This window comes from Bos indicus, chromosome X, assembly GCF_029378745.1.
Source record: "Bos indicus isolate NIAB-ARS_2022 breed Sahiwal x Tharparkar chromosome X, NIAB-ARS_B.indTharparkar_mat_pri_1.0, whole genome shotgun sequence".
Lineage (NCBI taxonomy): Eukaryota > Metazoa > Chordata > Mammalia > Artiodactyla > Bovidae > Bos > Bos indicus.
The window spans coordinates 53,039,113-53,059,272 of NC_091789.1; the positions used below are offsets into that span (position 1 = coordinate 53,039,113).

Consider the following 20,160-nt stretch of genomic DNA (forward strand, 5'->3'; position numbering starts at 1 on the left):
AAAGGATGAGAGAATTCCCCGACAAAAAAATAAAAAATTGTCAATAGCTCTCCAAGAAGATTCCATCCCCTCTCCGGTAACCAGAGAAAGGCAAAATTCTAACACAGGGAGAACAGGCTACTTGTGGCTTCTGGACTATAAAGACCAAAAGAAAAAAGAAAAAGAGTGACAGGACCTGATGGGGTAGGGTGAGGTGCTAGTGGGGGTAAAGGAGGGGGCTCTTGCTCTTGGTGGGAGTGGAAATTGGGGCCCCAAGCTCACTGGCGATGCAACCCTCACGTGACCAGGAGCTGACGTTAGCAAAGATACTTAAAGCTCTGACCGCCGTCCTCCGTTCTCCTCTGGGTACCAACTCTGTTGCGCTGTGCACTGCCGTGCGTTTAACCCAGGCGCGGAGGAGGAGGAGAAAATCCCCCCAGATCCGGGCAGGTGGGTGTGAGGGTGGCCATGACCCGGCACCCCTGAATAGGGGGTAGCACAGAGATGCGGGAGTCTGAGGCCGCGGGTATCTCCACCTCGCCCGCCCCTGGCCGACTCTCCAGAACCCCGCGCTTAGTCGCAGCTCATTTTGGTGGGCGGCGGGGAGCGGGGGAGGGGGGGACATAAAGACGCAGACATACTTGCAGAGAATCGCTCACTTCCTCTATCAGCCAGTGTTTTTCTGGTTTTGTTTCTGACACTCAGGCCCCGCACCCCACATCCCATCCAGTTTTGAGAGGAGGAGGGAAGAGAAATAAACGTGGCAGCGCATATAAGGCCAGTGGGGAGGTTGGGGAAAGGGTGATCCGAGGGGCACGCAATTAGTAAACAAGCCGGTTTATTCACTCCCACTCTCACTTTTCAGATACCTCCTTCGACCACTGCCCCCACACCCTCTTCCCCGGCCGGCCCCCAGTCCTTTGGGGTGCTAGGAAATGGGTGTGACAGCATTTGTAGGGGAGATGGCGGGTTGGCTCTGGGCTTTACAGGAAGGAAGACCCTGAGAGAAACCGCCGTGCTAAGTCCTAGGCTGCTTTCCAGACATCACTGGCCCATACAGCCCTTCACCTCTGTTTTTTCAGTCCTGAGAAAGGAGTTTGGGTACGCTGGCGGGAGAAATGGCGGTTAACGGGGGTTTGCGATGGGGGGTGGGAGGCGGAGCCCAGAGCAGAGAAACTGTGGAGAATCACGACCCTCAAACCGAAAGGGCAAACACTGGGGCCCGGTTGCTGGCTGATGCCAGGCCTGGAGGCTGGAGCGTGAAGGACGGGTGGTCATACGAGGGAGACGCTAGATTGTTTGGCCATAACCCCTAATCCAGAGACCCAACCAGCCTCCGCAGCACCCTCGCCCCGCCCCCTCCTGTTTCGGTGCAGGAGAAGGGGTGTGGCCGTCTGGGAGAAATGGCGGACGGGGGCGGGGTGAAGGGAAGGAGGGGTTGAGTGCCTGGGGAGTCTGCGCGGGGGCGGGGTTTAGGGTTGCGGGGAGGGATGAGAAGAGTTGAGGGAATTGAGAGGTGGATGCCCTTTGTCATTCTGGTTTGTGAATGCTAAAAAGCAACTGGGGACTCCTGTCTTGAGTCAGTTCCATCCTCCGGGCTCTCAGTCTCCAACGTTTTGCTGTCTGTATTTCTGCTTTTCAGTCTGTCTTTAGGATGAAGCTGTAACTGAACTGAAGGAAAGAGAAACAGCCCTGAATCATTGGAGATCAGTGTGAGTGGGGCTGGGAACTGTCTGAGAACCCCTTGTATGGATGTGGCAGAAACCAGAGCAGAAATTGGGGCCAGAGGTTTCTCTTCCCTCATCTTCTCCCTCTTTACAAAAAACACTTGCCCTGGACATGTCCTTTTAGGTGAAGCCAAAGGGGTGTGGCATTTGCTTTCTTAAATCAGGGTTTGAGGAGGAAGAGATATGGTAGGAAAGAGGAGCCCTGGGAGGGAGAAACTTACTCACAGGGGTTCATATCAAGAGAAGAAGAGAATCCTTTTACAAAGGTGCCCCAAACCCCCTTTCCGGGATCTTTCCACAGGTTTCTCTGCCTTTTGGGCCCTGCACAACTGTTAGCCTGGTGGAAAAGTGCAAATTGCTCCTGCTCTCCCAGCAGATTGGTAAGTGTATGGGGATCACCTAGGAATCTTTGGGGTGTGGGTGAGGGAATCAGAGAAGAATCTAGGGTTCCTTCTGGCTCTCTACCAACTTTCCTGAAGTCTATTTGGCCTCTCATCCCCCATTTAGGTGCTGGGAAATTAGGTGTGTTGATACTGGGCAGGGTGGGCTAGGGATAAAGATGTAGAAAACGTTGGACAACCAGGGACCTGAAGCAGCACACAGAGGCCTGGACACCTATATCTGGGTACTAGCCCACCCACCAAGCATTATGTCCCCAGACTCTTCTGTAAGTAGGCCTGGTTAGGCATGAAGTGTGCCAGCCCTAAGCCTCATTTTTATCCTTCACCCCTAGGTCCTGCTTTGCTTGCAGCCTCAGCAGAATTTTGAGCCTGAGCTGAAGCGCCTCACTTGGACGTGCACGCACCCCACTTGGGCACGTCTGGATCAGAGAATTAACTCCAGCTGCATCATGAGCCGTGTTCGGGATGCTGGCTGCGTAGCTGCTGGGATAGTCATCGGGGCCAGTGCCTGGTACTGTGTCTACAAATATGCCAGGGGAAGAAACCATATGATGAAGAAGAGACTGGCTAAACCCAAGACCAGGGCTGTGGCCGAGACTGGAGCCAGGGCTAGAGCTGGACTAAGGGCTGGATTCACAATTGACCTTGGGCCAGGATTCAGTCCTCCAACCCCAGTCCGCACTGGGGCAGAGGAAAGGGCTCAGGATGAATCCTCTGCTCTGGACACTGCTGGAGTTGAAGCAGTGGTCCCGGCTGCATCCAGTGCCGAGACCCAGAGTGGGGCAGGAAATAAGGGCCAGGAGACGGAAGGGGCTTGGGTGGGGCTTAAAGCTGAATCAGTAGCCACAGTGGCTTTTGCAGTGGCACCACCTCTCTGGGAGGCAAAGGCTCCCTCAGCTGCGAAGGCTCCTGCAATGGTTGGGGCTCCTAAATTAGCAGAAGCCCCTGGTGCAGCGGAGGCTCCCAGGGCACCAGTGGTGCCTCATGTGGTGCCAGTTCCTACTGAGGCATCACAACCTACAGAGCCAGTGGAGGCTTCCATACAAGCAATGCCTACTGGGGCAGCAGCGACTGTAGGGGTAGCAGCGCCTTCTGGGACTGCAGAGGCTCCTGGGCCTTCAGGGTCCTCTAGAACAGCGGCAGCCACTAAGAAAGCAACCCCCGGGGCTCATACCGGGGCTATACCTAAGGCCGGGTCAGCTACTGGAGCTGTACCCAAAGGTGGAGCTAAGGGTGTAACCAGGTCCCGGACTGGAGGCAAGGGCAAAGGCAAAAAAAATAAGGTTGAAGTAGATGAACTGGGGCTGGGCTTCCGGCCTGGAGATGGGGCTGCAGCAGCCGCAGCAGCGTCTGCTAATGGGGGCCAGGCTTTCCTGGCAGAGGTTCCTGATTCTGAGGAAGGAGAGTCTGGATGGACAGACACAGAATCGGAATCAGACTCTGAGCCTGAGACCCAGCAGAAAGGGAAAGGGAGGAGACCTGTTCCCATGCAGAAGCGCCCCTTTCCTTACGAAATTGATGAGATTCTGGGTGTCCGAGATCTCAGGAAAGTCCTTGCTTTGCTTCAGAAGTCGGATGATCCTTTCATCCAACAGGTAGCTTTGCTCACTCTGAGCAATAATGCCAATTATTCATGCAACCAAGACACAATTCGCAAGTTGGGAGGCCTCCCAATTATTGCCAACATGATCAACAAAACCGACCCTCACATTAAGGAAAAAGCCTTAATGGCCATGAATAACCTGAGTGAGAATTATGAAAATCAGGGCCGGCTTCAGGTATACATGAATAAAGTGATGGATGACATCATGGCCTCTAACCTGAACTCAGCAGTACAGGTAGTTGGATTAAAATTTTTAACAAACATGACTATTACTAATGACTACCAGCACCTGCTTGTCAATTCTATTGCAAACTTTTTCCGTTTGTTATCTCAGGGAGGTGGAAAAATCAAGGTTGAGATTTTGAAAATACTTTCGAATTTTGCTGAAAATCCAGATATGTTAAAAAAACTACTCAGTACCCAAGTGCCATCATCATTTAGTTCCCTCTACAATTCTTATGTGGAATCAGAAATTCTTATTAATGCCCTGACTCTATTTGAGATCATCTATGACAATCTCAGGGCAGAAGTATTCAACTACAGAGAATTCAATAAAGGCTCCCTTTTTTACTTATGTACTGCATCTGGAGTGTGCGTTAAGAAAATTCGAGCCTTAGCAGATCACCATGACCTCTTGGTGAAAGTGAAAGTTATAAAACTAGTGGACAAATTCTGATTGTCTATGTGCTCTTGAAAACTTGAAGAAATGTCTGGTTTTGCAGTCTGGGAGCAATGAAAATTGAAAGTTACTGCTTTTTCACCCTCATATAGTAAAGGGATCCTTTCAGCTGCCAGTTTTGAATAATGTACCAATCAGAGTGATGTTATCTGCGACTATCTCCAGTTTTAAGCTGAACCATTTTATGAATACCAAATAAATAGTCCTCTTGTCCTGAAAACACATTTGTGACTTTAATCGTGCTGCTTGAATAGAAATATTTTTACTGATTCCTCTGTGTGAATTGATAGTGAACCTGTCCATCATGAATAGCCTATACTTCTATCATCTGTTTTGACTTGAATTTATTCACCAAAGACTTCATTTGTGTATCATTAATAAAATCGTATGTTTCAATCGATTAAAAGAATGGATTTCTTGCTTGAATATAAAATCTAGCTGGAATTTTTCATAATTTCTTTCGGATGTTTAAAACATCTCTTAAATTAGCATTGCTACTGCTAAGTCACTTCAGTCGTGTCCGACTCTGTGTGACCCTATAGACATCAGCCCATGAGGCTCTCCCGTCCCTGGGATTCTCCAGGCAAGAACACTGGAGTGGGTTGCCATTTCCTTCTCCAATGCAGGAAAGTGAAAAGTGAGAGTGAAGTCGCTCAGTCGTGTCCGACTCTTAGCGACCCCATGGACTGTAGCCCACCAGGCTCCTCCGTCCATGGGATTTTCCAGGCAAGAGTACTGGAGTGGGTTGCCATTGCCTTCTCCAAAATTAGCATTAGGGGTATCAAATTTTTTTTTAAGTTATGATGCCAAACACTACTTAGATGAACTAAATGCATTTTTTATCCAAACTTACTCATGTATAAAACAAACATTTTTCTTTAATGGACTCAATTATAAAAAAAATCTAGCTGGAGAGGTGAGGTACACAAATACAAAAAGATTACTAACAGTACTTGGGCATATGCTTATTGTCAAATATATGCTATCTGTTTAAACAAAGCAGAGGTTGCTGGGAAGCTTCAAGAAAGAAGGGCACACTTAAGGTGGGCCCTGAAGGGCAGCATGAGAAAACATAGAAGGGCATTCCAGGAGGGGAAAGGACTTGAAGAAAGACATGCAAATTTGTCTAGTGACAGGAAGTTAACCAGTTTGCCTGGAATGGAAACTGTGGGAAGAGAAGTGATGAGAGACTCAGGTGGAAATATAGGGTGTGAAAAGTTTGGGGAAGATCCTGAACTGCAAGCTGGAATATTGAAATATGATCCTGTCGTTTTCTGGGAGTTACTGGACATTTTTGGCAAAAGAAAAGGTAATGGGGCAATGTGTAAAATGGGCTGGAGCGGGGATGGCATTAGGTGTGGAGACATTTGTTAAGAAGTTATGATAAACCAGGGGGCTTCCCAGGTGGTGCTAATGGTAAAGAACCTGCCTGCCAATGCAGGAGACATAAGAGATGCAGGTTTGATCCCTGGGTTGGGAAGATCCCCTGGAAGAGGGCATGGCAACCCGCTCCAGTATTCTTGCCTGGAGCATCCAATGGACAGAGGAACCTGGCAGGCTATGGTCCATAGGGTTGCACAGAGTTGGACACTACTGAAGTGACTCAGCATGCACGCATGTATGACAAACCAAGCATAAGATGATGAAGAGTGAAATAGGGTGGTGACTATTGGAAATGTTAGGAAACGATAAGAGGTGCTTTTCAAAAAATTACCAAAATCTGCTGTCTTGTCTCTAGGTTGACAGAGAGAAAGGATTGTATGATCTTTTGTGGGGTCTGACAAAGAAAGCCCTCTTCCTTGGGCAATTCTGGCAACCAAGTAATGTCAGAATGAGTTACCATTTCTTTCTTTCTTTCTTTGGTTTGTTTGTTTGAGTTAACCATTTATAATGATGTGAAAGAGAAGTGTGACAAAAAGAATGACTGTGCAAAGAGTGATTTTCCCACTCCTCTCAAGTTAGAGGTTTAGGTCCATCTTCTTTTAGAAGAGAGGAAGTGGTTGAGGCCTTTATGGGAACTCCACCCCCACCCCTGAGTTCACTTAAGAGCAGGAAGATCTTCCTTCCTCTACTCCCTGGCCCAATGAAGCTATGAAAGAAGAAAATGGGAGAAGTCTCAGAGATTTTTCCAAACCCAGCCTGCTTTCCTGACACCTCTCATGAAATCTTCATTTTGGAGCAAGTGTATGGTAGGCTGTGGCAGAAATAGAGATAGGGACTCCTGGGAAGGGGAGCACATAGAAAATGGACAGGTTGGCATATATATTGGTACAACTTATCTAGATGGCAATTTGGTAATCTATATAAGCTCTAAAGACGTACCTGCCTTTCAGCAGAGCACTGTACTTGTAGGATTTTTTTTTCCTTAGAGAAATAAATAATTGTATGCAGAGGAATATCAATTATATGCAGTTGACCAATGTTTCTAAGAAAAAAATAGAACCAACTTAAATGGCTAACACCATGGGATTGACTAAACAACAGGTATGTCCACATATAAAATATTATGCAAGAGTATGTCCACACAGTAAAATATGATACAACTATTATTAAAAACTGCGATGTACTTTTATATTATTGGCATGAAAAGATATTCACGATATGTAAGTCTGTGGCATCAGTCAAAAAATCAGTGAAGATTCTTTCAGTTCAGTTCAGTTCAGTCGCTCAGCTGTATCTGACTCTTTGCAACCCTGTGGACTGCAGTATGCCAGGCTTCCCTGTCCATCACCAATTCCCCGAGCTTGCTCAAATTCATGTTCATTGAGTCGGTGATGCCATCCAACCATCTCATCCTCTGTTGTCCCCTTCTCCTCCTGCCTTCAATCTTTCCCAGCATCAGGGTCTTTTCCAAGAAGTCAGTTCTTCGCATCAGGTGGCCAAGTATAGGAGTTTCAGCTTCAGCATCAGTCCTACCAATGAATATTCAAGATTGATTTCCTTTAGGGTGGACTGGTTGTATCGCCCTGCAGTCCAAGGGACTCTCAAGAGTCTCCTCCAACACCACAGTTCAAAAGCATCAATTCTTTGGCACTCAGCTTTCTTTATAGCCCAACCCACATCCATATATGACTACTGGAAAAACCATAGACTTAACTAGATGGACCTTTGTTGGCATAGTGTCTCTGCTTTTTAATATGCTGCCTAGGTTGTCATAACTTTTCTTTCAAGGAGCAAGGGTCTTTTAATTTCATGGCTGCAGTCACCATCTGCAGTGATTTTGGAGCCCAAGAAAGTAAAGTCTGTCACTGTTCCCATTATTTCCCCATCTATTTGCCATGAAATGATGGGACCAGATGTCATGATCTTAGTTTTCTGAATATTGATGTTTATTATGTCATCACAATGTATTTTTACACAGAATTGGAATCATTGTACATCAGCGGTTCTTAATGTGTAGTTTACAGACCACTACAGGTCCCTGAAACTGTAAGATCAAAATTATTTTCAAAACAAAGCAATGGTGGGTTAAATTTCTGGTGCCTCAGCATAGATCAAGGCAGTGTCCCCAAACTGTACTAGTAGTGATCAATTTCTCTGTAGCCACACACTCAACAAATTCTTGTAATCTAGTTTCATTTTAAAATGTCTTTAATGGAGCCCTATAATAAAATTATATTTTTAATTAAATCTTGATGCTTTTGTGCATATCTTTTAAAAATTCTGTGTAATCGAAGGATGCAAAAAGCACTTCTGCTGCATAGCTTAATACAATGGTTGTCTCAAAGGAAAATGTTTACACAATCATTTGAATTGTGCCTGAATTAGCTGCTTTTGATGTGGAACACCATTTTCACTTGAAAGGATGACTGGCAGAAAGACTGTGGTTTTTCAGACTTGGATACTGGGTAGACATTTTCTTGAAAATGAATGAAGTGAAACTTCAAGGAAAACAATTGATAGTATTTGCCACCAACAGTAAAATTTGAACTTTCAAGCAAAGTTAGAATTTTGGAAAGCTTGTATCCACAACCATAGGCTTGACAGCTCATAATACTTAAGGACTTTTTGAAGAGATCAGTAGTGATAACAATGAATATGGAAGCCTTTTTTCTTTTCCTCCTTTTAGGAGAGAAATGATGGAGGACACTTGGTCTAATGTTGGTCTTACTCAGTTTTACTGTGACCATTGTAACCCATATGACCTCAAACCTGTGGTCACGTAATAAAGAATATCATTGCTCTGGTAATGACATGACCTTGGGTGAGGCTAGATTCCAGATTGTTAGAACCCTTAATAAGGAGAATCTGAAAAGTTGTCAGTCCTGGAATAGTAATGTCTTCTTCTGGATGAAGTAGAGATGGTATCTGAGCTTATATACTGAAGATGGATGTATTAATGTCTCTTGGCTTGATCCCAGCTATGAGGGTAATCCAAGCAGCTTCCTCTGCTCTGATTAACAGTGGAAATTTCCACTGCCTTCAGATGGAACCTATTCCCATGCAGAGACATGTAGACCGGACTTATGAATGAGCTAAGAATCACACAATAGGCAAATATTTCATTTCGTAAAGTCTGAGTTTTTGTGTCTTAGGTCAGATGAGAATGATCAACAGCACAGTCCAGGTGGTGCTGAGACTTAAAAAGGTAGTTCTTTGGAAAGATTTAACCTGGTAAAATTATGACAGTAGGCACCAGGAACTGAGCAGCAGCTACATAGTGTTCTATTACTGCTGCTGCTGCTGCTGAGTCACTTCAGTCGTGTCCGACTCTGTGCGACCCCATAGACGGCAGCCCACGAGGCTCCCCTGTCCCTGGGATTCTCCAGGCAAGAACACTGGAGTGGGTTGCCATTTCCTTCTCCAATGTAGTACAATTGTTGAAACACTCTTAGACATTCTGTCATACTATAGTTTTTACCTTTTACAGTGTGTGTCCAGGGCATTGTTGAAGTGGAGGCAATTCTCACAAACAAATTTGCATTGAAAAATCTTACCTTCCTTGCTTTAACTTACTGGTCTGGGAAATCAATTGGATCTATAAGTTTTCATGGTCTTTTTTATTATTTTTGAAGAATATGAACTTGACAAATGTAAGAATTGAGAATACAGGGCTGTCATTTTAGTGGTAGAGCACAAGGATAAAGTGATACAAACTCCTGCTCTTGGAATCCCTGAGATGCACTTGTTTTCATCATTTATCAGGCCAGGTATTCAATTTTTCCATTACTTGTAAGATATATCACAGCATCTTTCCTTAAATTCATTTCTTGTGCTTAACAAAAGTCTACAGACAAAGAGTAAGAACAGAAGTGGGTTAGTAAGCAATAGAGCCTCAAGAAAACATGAGTTATTTGGGCTGAGGTGGGCAAAAGGCAAATAAGGATTTGTTCCACAACCTGGCATTGAAAACCAATAGCCTACAATTAACTGAGAGTCCTTTCCCTCTGACAATACATTCTAGGTGACAATAACCATGGAGAAGAGGATTTGAGTGGGATCAGATGTTTGTTTCTAAAATCAATGAGAAAATTCCAGTGAAAACAATGAGTAGACTAAATTGTGGAATACCTAATTAAATGCAAAAGATAAAATAGAGCAATTACAAAACCCTACTGCATGAATTTTTCTTCACTTAAAGCTGTCAGACAGACAACTTGAAGAATGAGTTAGAAATTGGCCTTTTTCTTTACTTAATTTTATATCAGTTGAATGTACCATTTATCATATTTCTTTAGTAAAATGGGGGAAACTGGTAGTTTGAGTAGGTTATCTGGGAAATTCTGAGACTTTCTGGGCCTTTTAAAAATAGTTAGCTCTGTGCCCTACTTATAAGGAAAATAAATAGCAATTTGTCTCATGCCTTCACTGAGACTCATACTTTCAAATATGAAAACACCCTAGGTCTGAGGATGAAACTGCATTATCAGAACAAAAAAGAAAAGAATTGTAGATTTTATAGATTTTGAGTATGTCCAAGAAGTTTATGTCAGTCCAAATTAATCACAATTGGGACTCTCACCTATTCTTAATATAATTTAATAACTCTAGACTGAAGTTAGATATGAATGATAAAATTGGAAGAGTGACCACTAAAATAATAGATAGCGTAAAATGTCTAATGCATCAAAGGGAAAAATGCACTAAGGATGATTTAATCCAAAGAAGATGAAAAATGAGAAAAGTGAAGCCTCAAAAGAGCAAAAAAAAGAGAGAGAGAGAAAGCATGTAGTTCACATGTATTAATAAAAATAATAGGTAAAAATGGGCTAAACTTACTAGCTTAAAGATTTTGTCTGATTTTTAGAAACCCAATATACATGATAAAGAATAAGCATGCAGAAACTTTGAAAGTAAAAGTTAGAAAAATATACCATGTAAACACTAACCAAAAGGAAATTAATAGCCAAATTAATTTATAATACAAAATAGGTTTTAAGACAGAGGCATTATTAAAGATAAAAAAATACATGAATGGTTAAACAAGCCATGATACATCCGTACCATGGAATACTACTTGGCTATAAAAGGAATGAACTATTATTAATACACACAACAACTTGAGTGGGTCTCAAGAGCATTATACTGAGTGGAGGGCAGGGAGCCAATCTTAAAAAAACCCTCACATACTGTGTGATTCAATTTATATAACATTCTTGAAATAAAAAAAACAATAGAAATGGAGAATAGGGAGTAAGGGATGGTGAGGGGGAGTGCGTGTGTGACTAGAAAGAAAATACAAAGGAGATCTTTGTGGTGACAGAATAGTTTCAAATCTTGGTTGCAATAGTGAGAGAAAATGGATAGAACGACACATAAACATTGTACTGGTGCCAGTTTTCTAATTTTGATATCACATTGGGGAAAACTATGAAGAAAACAGAAGAATTCTCTGTACTGTCCTTAAAACTTCCTGTAAATCTATAATTGTTTCAAAATGTAAAGTTAAAATTACAAAGTTAATACAGGATAAGAGAATATCTCTGTGGCAGAGAATTGGATCAGTTCAGTCTCTCAGTCGTGTCTGACTCTTTGCGACCCCATGGACTGCAGCACACCAGGCCTCCCTGTCCATCACCAACTCCCGGAGCTTGCTCAAACTCAGGTCCATCAAGTCAGTGATGCCATCCAACCATCTCATCCTCTGTTGTCCCCTTCTCCTCCCACCTTCAATCTTTCCCAGCACTGGGGTCTTTTCCAAGGAGTCAGTTCTTCGCATCAGGTGGCCAAAGTATTAGAGTTTCACCTTCAGCTGAAATAGATAATAATTTCTTAAACAAAACCTCAGAAATACATACCAGAAGGCAAAAAATTTTTAATATTTAATTTTAAATATTTAAATATTACATAAATATTACAAATATACATATTTATGTAATATTTAACTATTTATGTAATATTTATTACATAAAAATAAGAATTTCTATTTGATAAAGGGCACCATGAACAAAGTTAAAAGATGACAGAAAAAAAGATATTTGCAATATCTTAAACTAACAAAGGATTAATATCTAGCATATGCAAAGTACTCTGGTACCAAAAGAAAAAGACAGGAACACACCATTGTAAATTGGCAAAATACATGAAAAATATACCTAGAGAGGGCTTCCCCGGTGGCTCAGGAGTAAAAAACGCACCTGCCAATGGAGGAGACATAAGAGACACAGGTTCTATCCCTGGGTTGGGAAGATCCCCTGGAGGAGGGCATGGCAACCCAGTGCAGTATTCTTGCCTGGAGAATCCCATGGACAGAGGATCCTGGCAGGCTACTGTCCATAGGGTCGTAAAGAGTAGTACATGACTAAAGTGACTTAGCACACACATACACATACCTAGAGAAGAGGAAAACCAAAATGCTTAAAAATACATGAAGAGATGTTCAAACTCATCATTAATCAGATAATTGTTCATTAAAATACAATTATAAATACAGGTTTTCCCCTAGTCTTCCAAAGTAGGGTGTTTTGTAAACAGAAATGGTCTAAAGTATAGAAATAATCACCTTAGGACACATCTTGCTAACGGATGCACAAAATAAATGCAATAAAACACAAATGCTCACAGATACATTTCAAAGTTTCGGGAGATGCTGAGTGTAGTTTCGGGAGAAAGAGTTTGATGTTCTGGGTGCACGCTGTCTCTACAATGGTTGCTCTACAAACCAAACCCTGAATTGCTGTTTTCACTTTTCTCCATTTTTTCATAAAAGCAAAATCCTCTTCACATTTCTTTCTGTTAGCAGAAAGAGGTACTAACATAAGTCTTTTGTAAAAGTGAACTTTCAAAAAGCAGAGGATGCATGTACATTTACATCTATTTGGCTAGCAATTCAAAAGCTAGGACATGCCAATTGTTAGTAAGGGTGCAAGGGTAATAGGAACTCTTACACATACAGGCAGCTAATTAGATTTTAGACTGTATCTGCTATTCCAAAAAGTAATCTGACAGTATTTAATCAAATTAACTACACACATGCCCTGTGTGTGTGTGTGTTAGTCATTCAGGTGTCTCTGACTCTTGTGACCCCATGGACTGTCACCTGCCAGGCTCCTCTGTCCATGGAATTCTCCAGGCAAAATACTGGAGTGGGTAGTCTTTCCCTTCTCCAGGGGATCTTCCTGACTCTGAGACTGAACCTGGATCTCCTGCATTGCAGGCAGATTCTTTACCATCAGAGCCACCAGGGAAGCCCACACATACTCCCTATGTCCTAACAATTCCATTTTTATATTCCAGAACACTTCTTACACAGGTCCATAACGGGACATATAAGAGGACAATCATGTCAGTGTTTGAGGTAGTAAGGAGTTGGAAGCGGTCTAGAATCTACTTCTAGGAAAATGAAGTAAATTAGAGTGGATGAACACTTTAGTACATTAAGCAAAAGCTGGAAACTACAGAATAAATGTACCCAGAGTAACTTGTAACATTTTTAAAAATACTGCTGAGTGGGGGGGTGGAAAAAAACAGAATAAGAACCACAGCACTGTGTCTTTATTAAATTAAAAATCATTCATACAAAATAATGTAATTTCTAAAAGAACTCAAATAAATAAGAATGTACACATCAAACAGGACAGTTGCCTGTTGGGAGGAAGATGGAAGTGAGGAATAGAGATGAAAGAAACAAAGTAGTAAATGAATGAAGAAAGAAAAGAGGAAAATATTTTTATTAGACCAATGCAAATGGTGTGATATGAAGGAAGGAATTTGATTAGTATAATCTTCATTATCTGAAGTCAGAAAAGGAAGGGAAGAAATCCATCAATGTCATAGTAGCATAAAAGGTTAAAACTGTTATAACAGAAGACTCAAAAACATAGACAGTATGATTTTAAAAGCAAGAATAAGTATTTCTCTCTCACAAAAGAGTCTCAAGTTAATGTTTCAGGTCAGCAGGGAGGTTTTATGGCACATTTATTAGCTGGTGGATGAGAAAGGAGAGAACAAAGATGAAGCATGGAGACATCTTGTATGAAAAAATCTGGAAGTGACTTATATCACTTCTGCCACAATTCATTGGCCCAGAATCAGACTTATGGCTGCATTCAATCAAAATGGACGCTTATCAGGACTTCCCTGGTGGTCTAGTAGTTAAGAATCCACCTTCTAATACAAGGGACATGGGTTTGATCCTTGGTGGGGAAAGTAAGATCCCACATGTCCAAAGGACAAATAAGCCCGCACACTATAGCTAAAGAAGCCCACGCACCATAACGAAGACCCAGCATGGCCCAAAAAGATATTTCGAACTTATGAGGGAGGCCTCACTTCATGCAAGTGCCTTAGTCCAATGAAGTTTTACAATCGTATTATTTTTCCATGTAAGAAGAGTTATAAATGTGCTTAAACTATTTGATACGTTTTCAGACTGAATCTTTCTAAAAAGTGAGATTCAACTCTGGGCAAAGGGAAGAGCTATGAGGCCCAGGCACCCGAGAGTGTAAGAGTTGCAAAGATCGTCTGATTTTCCCTGTCCCATCAGGATGGGCATAAGGTGCTGTCTCTCAACCCCTTCCCAAATTCCACAGCCTCTCATTCTTTGCACCTGACTCTGTTGCTCACCTCAAAAATAACCACGAACAGGTGACCAAAGTGGTAACCTGAGTAAATGCCTTTGGCCCCTTCCATCCCGCTCCCAAATTTCCACAGAGATAACTCAGCCTCAATATAGATGGCAGCACTGTTCCCACCAATGGAAACAGAATGGGATCCCTCTCTCTTAGACCCCTACAACTGAGGGTTTCCATGTAGCCTAGAGAAGTGACACAAACCCACTTTTTCTTTCCCTGAGTAGAAGCTCCCCCTTGGCCATTCTACTACCTCCCACGTAGCCTGAGGAGTGCAGTCTGGTAGGCCTCTCATTCCCAAACTCCTGGGAACCCAGGAGGAGTCTACCTTGCAACAAGGTTACTGCTTGTCATTCCACCTCCTCCCTGGTCACCCCTCAGCCAGGTTTAGGCCAATGTCCAAGGAACTCTCACCCACTGACCACACACTGATATACCTAGACCAGATGTTCTCTTAGCCAAATCTAGAAATACCTAAAGTATATGTAAAGTTCTTTTTAGGAATGAAAGGAGGGTGTATGTGGATTTTTCAGGAGAAATTGGCTATAATCACCAACACATTTTTAATAAGAAGTGTGACCCTCAAATAATTACTGGCCCAGAAGATCTATGTTTATATTTGTTCTAAATGGGATAATCTTTCTTTTAATAATGAAATTAATACAACCATTGTAAAAATATTCAAACAATGCAGAAATGTATTCATTTATCCATTTATTAAGTCTTCATTGAGTGCATATGCAAGGTACTGAGAATACAATGGTGAAAAAAACAAATCTTTCCATTCATGAAGCTCATGGACTAGTGGAAGATATACATTAATCAAGTAATCACACAAGTACATGTATAATTTTAATTCTGTGTAAGTGCAAAGAAAGAATGGGACACTGGTATATAAGAATATATAGCAGAAGATCAAACCCCTCTGACGGAGTAGAAAGGGGACAGAAAAAATTCCCCCAGGGAGTAAAATTTGAGCTAAAATAAGGAAAAGTGTAGTTAACTAGGCAAAGAAGACAATATAAATGTCTTGCAATCTTATTGCTACAGAATGCCATTCTAATACACTGTGGTGTATCCTTCCAGCTTGTTTACTATCCATATACAAATATGCATGCACGTGTATATATATAATATATATGTGTGTGTGTATTTATGTGTAACCATAATAAATCTCAGTCCACAACTTCAAGTGTGTAAGACAACCAACTTTTATTTTTCATAGCAACACTCACAGTTTTTGTTTTGTCTTCTCATTCCATGGGGGTGACTGAAACAGTATCAGTTTTCTCCATGTTTTCTCCATGGTGTGTCTAAATTTAAAGATGCTTATAAGAGTGCCTTAGAGTCCTTGGAAGGAAGGAGCCCACGTGATTCTAGTATTGTTCTACATAATTCACCAATTTCATTCCCTCCTTGTGGCCTCTTCTGACATGATGGCTCTCCATTTGCTTCTGTTTTCCTTGAATAATCAAGACTTTCTCTTCTGCTTCCTTATCACTGCCATTCCAGGATACAGAAAGCTTGTTAAGACGCTATACTATGTGACTGGAAGAAATATAAAATACGTTCCCCCAAGATGTCTCTTAAGAGGCACCACATAAATCATCTACACAATTCAATCCAACAAAACTATCTGAGGAACTTCCAGTTAATAGCAGACTGAACTGACTCAGCTCTGATCCCTTCCATTGACAACTCACAGAAATGATAGAATACGTACTCCCCTCTAAAAGTAGTAATATAGTCAACCTCGTAATCATGAAATAATCAACCTCATGATCATGAAATGGAAATCCCCAAGAAACAAAGAAGGGACTAACAACAGTGAGCAAGAGATAAAGACAAACAGAGATAAAGACAAAAGATGGATATTGGCTTTAAGGGCTGGGGAACAGGGTTTTAATCCCACACAGTAACAGGAGGCAACACCTCTAGACACTGGAAGATGGGAAGCTGGTACCAAGCTCCTATCTAAATCCAGATCCCATAGAAGTACAACTGGTACCTAATATGATGACTAGAAAACCTTTTCTCACAGCAAAGATATATAACAAGAAAACGTGTCTTTTATGTGAGGTTATGGGTGGATAAAGAGACCCATGGGAGTTATCAGAATCCAGGACAGCTCCACCCAAATACGTAGGGTTGAAATCACAGTTCCTATATGTTAGCAATCCCAAAGGACAAAAACATAAAAATTAATCTGGAACTGGTTAAATGTATGTGGCCTGAGCAGAGGCAAACTCAAAAGCAAGAAGATAACTACAACGTTCAAAGATAGATCTCAAAAAAATCACCCAGAATGCAGCATAAAAACATAAAGTGGTGCAAAATATGAATGAGAAGCTAGAAGACATGGCAGAAAGAATGAAAAGTATCAAAATATACTTGGAAGAAGTTCCATAAAGAAAGACTAGAGTGAATAAGCAAAAGGCAATATTTGAAGAGATTGTGGCACAGGAGTTTCAACAACTGAAGCAAGACATGAATCCTCATACTGAACACACTGACTCTGCAGCAGGTTGAATGTAAATAAAACCATATTTATTACACAGCTTACTGTAGAGCATCAACTATACCTAGCATGATACTTTCATGTGTTTGGGCTTTGGGAAATAACAAAGCCCTTCCATAAACCTTTCCTGAAGAAAAGAATGGGGAAAATGGGAAAGTAAAAAATATTGTGGGAGAGAAAAACGAGAATATAAGTTTATATCAAAAACATAATAGTTTACCATATATTTTGGTTTGGCCAAAAAGTTCATTTGGTTAGTGAATTATGCTGTTCAATAAAGTTCTTGGTGAAAATGAAAAAAATACATCTTTTTATTTTTACTTAAAACTGAACAAACTTTTTGGCCAGGCCAAATCATACATGCAAATAGGTGTATATTTATCATCTCCAGTGCAATATTAAATCTCTGCTTTAAGAGTGAATAAGAATCCATCCTCAGGGAAAGAAAGAAATTGCACTTTCCAGGATTCCAATGAGAGAGTACATGGAAATGTTTAATAGTTTTTGGTAAATTACTGTGTATTTTTTTATTTTTGACTATTCAGAGATTTCCTTTGGTGACATAAGTAGGAATAGCCCATTGGGAAATGGTATCAGCTGTTGGTCAAGCCATAGTCTCTACACAGCTTGTTTTCTCTTGGACACTAAATTCTGAACATAGCTCTTTTAAGCTACAATTAAGGTAATCAAAGGGAGAAGGCAATGGCACCCCACTCCAGTACTCTTGCCTGGAAAATCCCATGGACGGACGAGCCTGGTAGGCTGTAGTCCACTGGGTCGCTTAGAGTTGGACACAGCTGAGCGACTTCACTTTCACTTTTCACTTTCATGCATTGGAGAAGGAAATGGCAACCCACTCCAGTGTTCTTGCCTGGAGAATCCCAGGGACGGGGGAGCCTGGTGGGCTGCCGTCTATAGGGTCGCACAGAGTCGGACACGACTGAAGCGACTTAGCAGCAGCAGCAGCAGCAAGGTAATCAACATACAGTACAATAATGATAGCTGGGGCACTGTGGTAATGTGATACATTACAAATCTGGAAGCGGTAGGGGAGCTAGAGTGAGAAAACAAATTATGGTCTAATAATAAAGTCTAATGATACTTTCTGAAAATTATTTAATCTACCACTTAGGTAGGCATCACTGAAAGAAAGTGAAAGTATTAGTCGTTCAGTTGTGTCCAACTCTTTGGGACCCCATGGACTATATAGCCTGCCAGGCTTCTCTGTCCATGGAATTCTCCAGGCAAGAATACTGGAGTAGCCCACCATGCCCTTCTCCAGAGGTTCTTTCTGACTCAGGAATCAAATCCAGGTCTCCTGCATTGCAGGCAGATTCTTTTCCATTGGAGCAACTTGGGAAGAGGGTAATCTACCACTTAGGTAGGTATCACTAGGTATGTCTAAAAAACAATGTTTGAAGAAAATGCACATATAGTGAAGAATAAACACAGAATCATAAAATTTATTTCATTCAAATCCCAGTCCTGCCTCCAAGGGATATCTCCAGAAGACCTTCCTTGGAGTTTCTAGTCTCCAAATTTCTCCAGTCACTTGTATTACTTCCATAAATGACTATTCATATTCATTGTCTGTGCACTTTAAAACTTATATTATCTCCCACTGAAATAGAACTACTTAAGGAGTCAGATATAATCTTTAGCAAAATAACTAATAACAGTGCTGAAAAAAATACAACTAAAGCAGAAAAAATAATTTCTGGGATTGAAAAACATGATTTTCAAATTTAAAAACTTAGATTAAATGAAACAGGAAATACATTCTAAAAAAGGAATGAATTTATAGGTACATTGTCTTAACAGCATAAAATTATAAATAAATAGAAGATTACCATTAAATATAACTGCCTGACCATGTAGCACTGTTCTCCAAAATAACCCCTGGGTCAAAGAGGAAATTAAAAGTAAAACTACAAGCTAAAAGCAAGACAAAAAGAAAAAGAATACATCATATCAAGGCTTATGGGGCATGACTAAAGCTGTACTCAGAGAAAAATAATCTTAATTACCACTATTATTCAAGAAGCCCATAAATAAAAGAAATAAGCCCTCTTCTTGAAGAATTGGTAAAGTACAAGAAAACAAATCTAAAGATAGAAGAAATTTGCAAAAAGTTAAAAATAATGATCAGAAAAAAACATTGTAGAAATGATAAATAAAATCCTGGTTCTTTCAAAGACCAATAAAATAAACTCTTCATAAGTAAAACTAAGTAATAATAGAAGAAAAACAGAAGTATACAAATTATGAATAATGAAGGCTTTCACTACATAAATAGATGTGATTAAAAGAGCTGTAATTTTATATATAATCTTTGATATCAAATTTAAAAATCTAAAGATAATGGATGATTTCCCAGTAGAATTTATCAATATTAATCCAAGAACCAGAAAATTTGAGAAGACAAATTGCTAGAGATAAGATTAGAAATGTGATTGTAGACCTACCACTAAAAAAGGAACCAGGATCAAATGGTTTTGCAATTCAGTTCTGTATTACCTTTAAAGAAGAGATAAGACTTGGGCTTCCCTGATAGCTCAGATGGTAAAGAATCTGCCTGCAAGGGGGAGACATGGGTTCGATCCCTGGGTTGGGAAGATCCCCTGGAGAAGGGAATGGCTACCCACTCCAGTATCCTTGCTTGGAGAATTCCACGGACAGAGGCTACAGTCTATGGGGTCTCAAAGAGTTGGACATGACTGAGCAACTAACACTTACTACAAAGATCAATATCATTTAAACTCTACCAGAAAAGAGGAAAAAAATGGAAAGTTAACTAATGAATTTTATAAAGTTAGCAAATTTAAGATCAAAATCTGCTAAAGATAGTACATAAAAGGCAACTATAAAAATATTAATAATATAAAAAATAAAATATTAACAATGTATAAAATTTATAAACAAACAGAACCCAAAAAGTTTGGCACGAAAAAGCTCTACTATAACCTAGTAGGATAGAAAAAAATCAGCAGCTACTCCTAATGGATACCAACAAGAATAGAAGGGAATGACTTAAATATTGAAAGTGCTTTTTACCAACAGTTAACAGCAATCCTCATTTTAATCATTAAATGCCAGTCATTTCCACTAAAACCAAGAACAAGTCAAGATCATCCACAATCTCTATTTTCATTCAATAATATTTCTGGTGATTCAATTTCTTGCAATAAGATAAGAAAATAAACAATTAGTGTAAAATTGGGAAAAGTTAAAACCAATTTCTAT

At 40.8% G+C, this 20,160-nt stretch overlaps 1 protein-coding gene across 3 annotated transcripts; it reads left to right on the forward strand.

Moving 5' to 3' along the window:
• Nucleotides 1-300: 300 nt before the first annotated feature.
• Nucleotides 301-4,609, forward strand: ARMCX2 (armadillo repeat containing X-linked 2). Of its 3 annotated transcripts, XM_019956349.2 has the most exons (5): nt 332-429; nt 845-1,080; nt 1,622-1,691; nt 2,008-2,086; nt 2,440-4,609. In XM_019956349.2, exon 5 carries the CDS (start codon nt 2,557-2,559, stop codon nt 4,384-4,386), a length of 1,830 nt encoding a protein of 609 aa, XP_019811908.2. In that variant the 5' UTR covers nt 332-429; nt 845-1,080; nt 1,622-1,691; nt 2,008-2,086; nt 2,440-2,556; the 3' UTR covers nt 4,387-4,609. The 3 variants fall into 3 exon arrangements, with proteins under 3 accessions (XP_019811907.2, XP_019811909.2, XP_019811908.2); XM_019956348.2 differs by lacking the exon at nt 845-1,080 and having other exon boundaries at nt 301-429; XM_019956350.2 differs by lacking the exons at nt 845-1,080; nt 1,622-1,691 and having other exon boundaries at nt 308-429.
• Nucleotides 4,610-20,160: the final 15,551 nt, after the last annotated feature.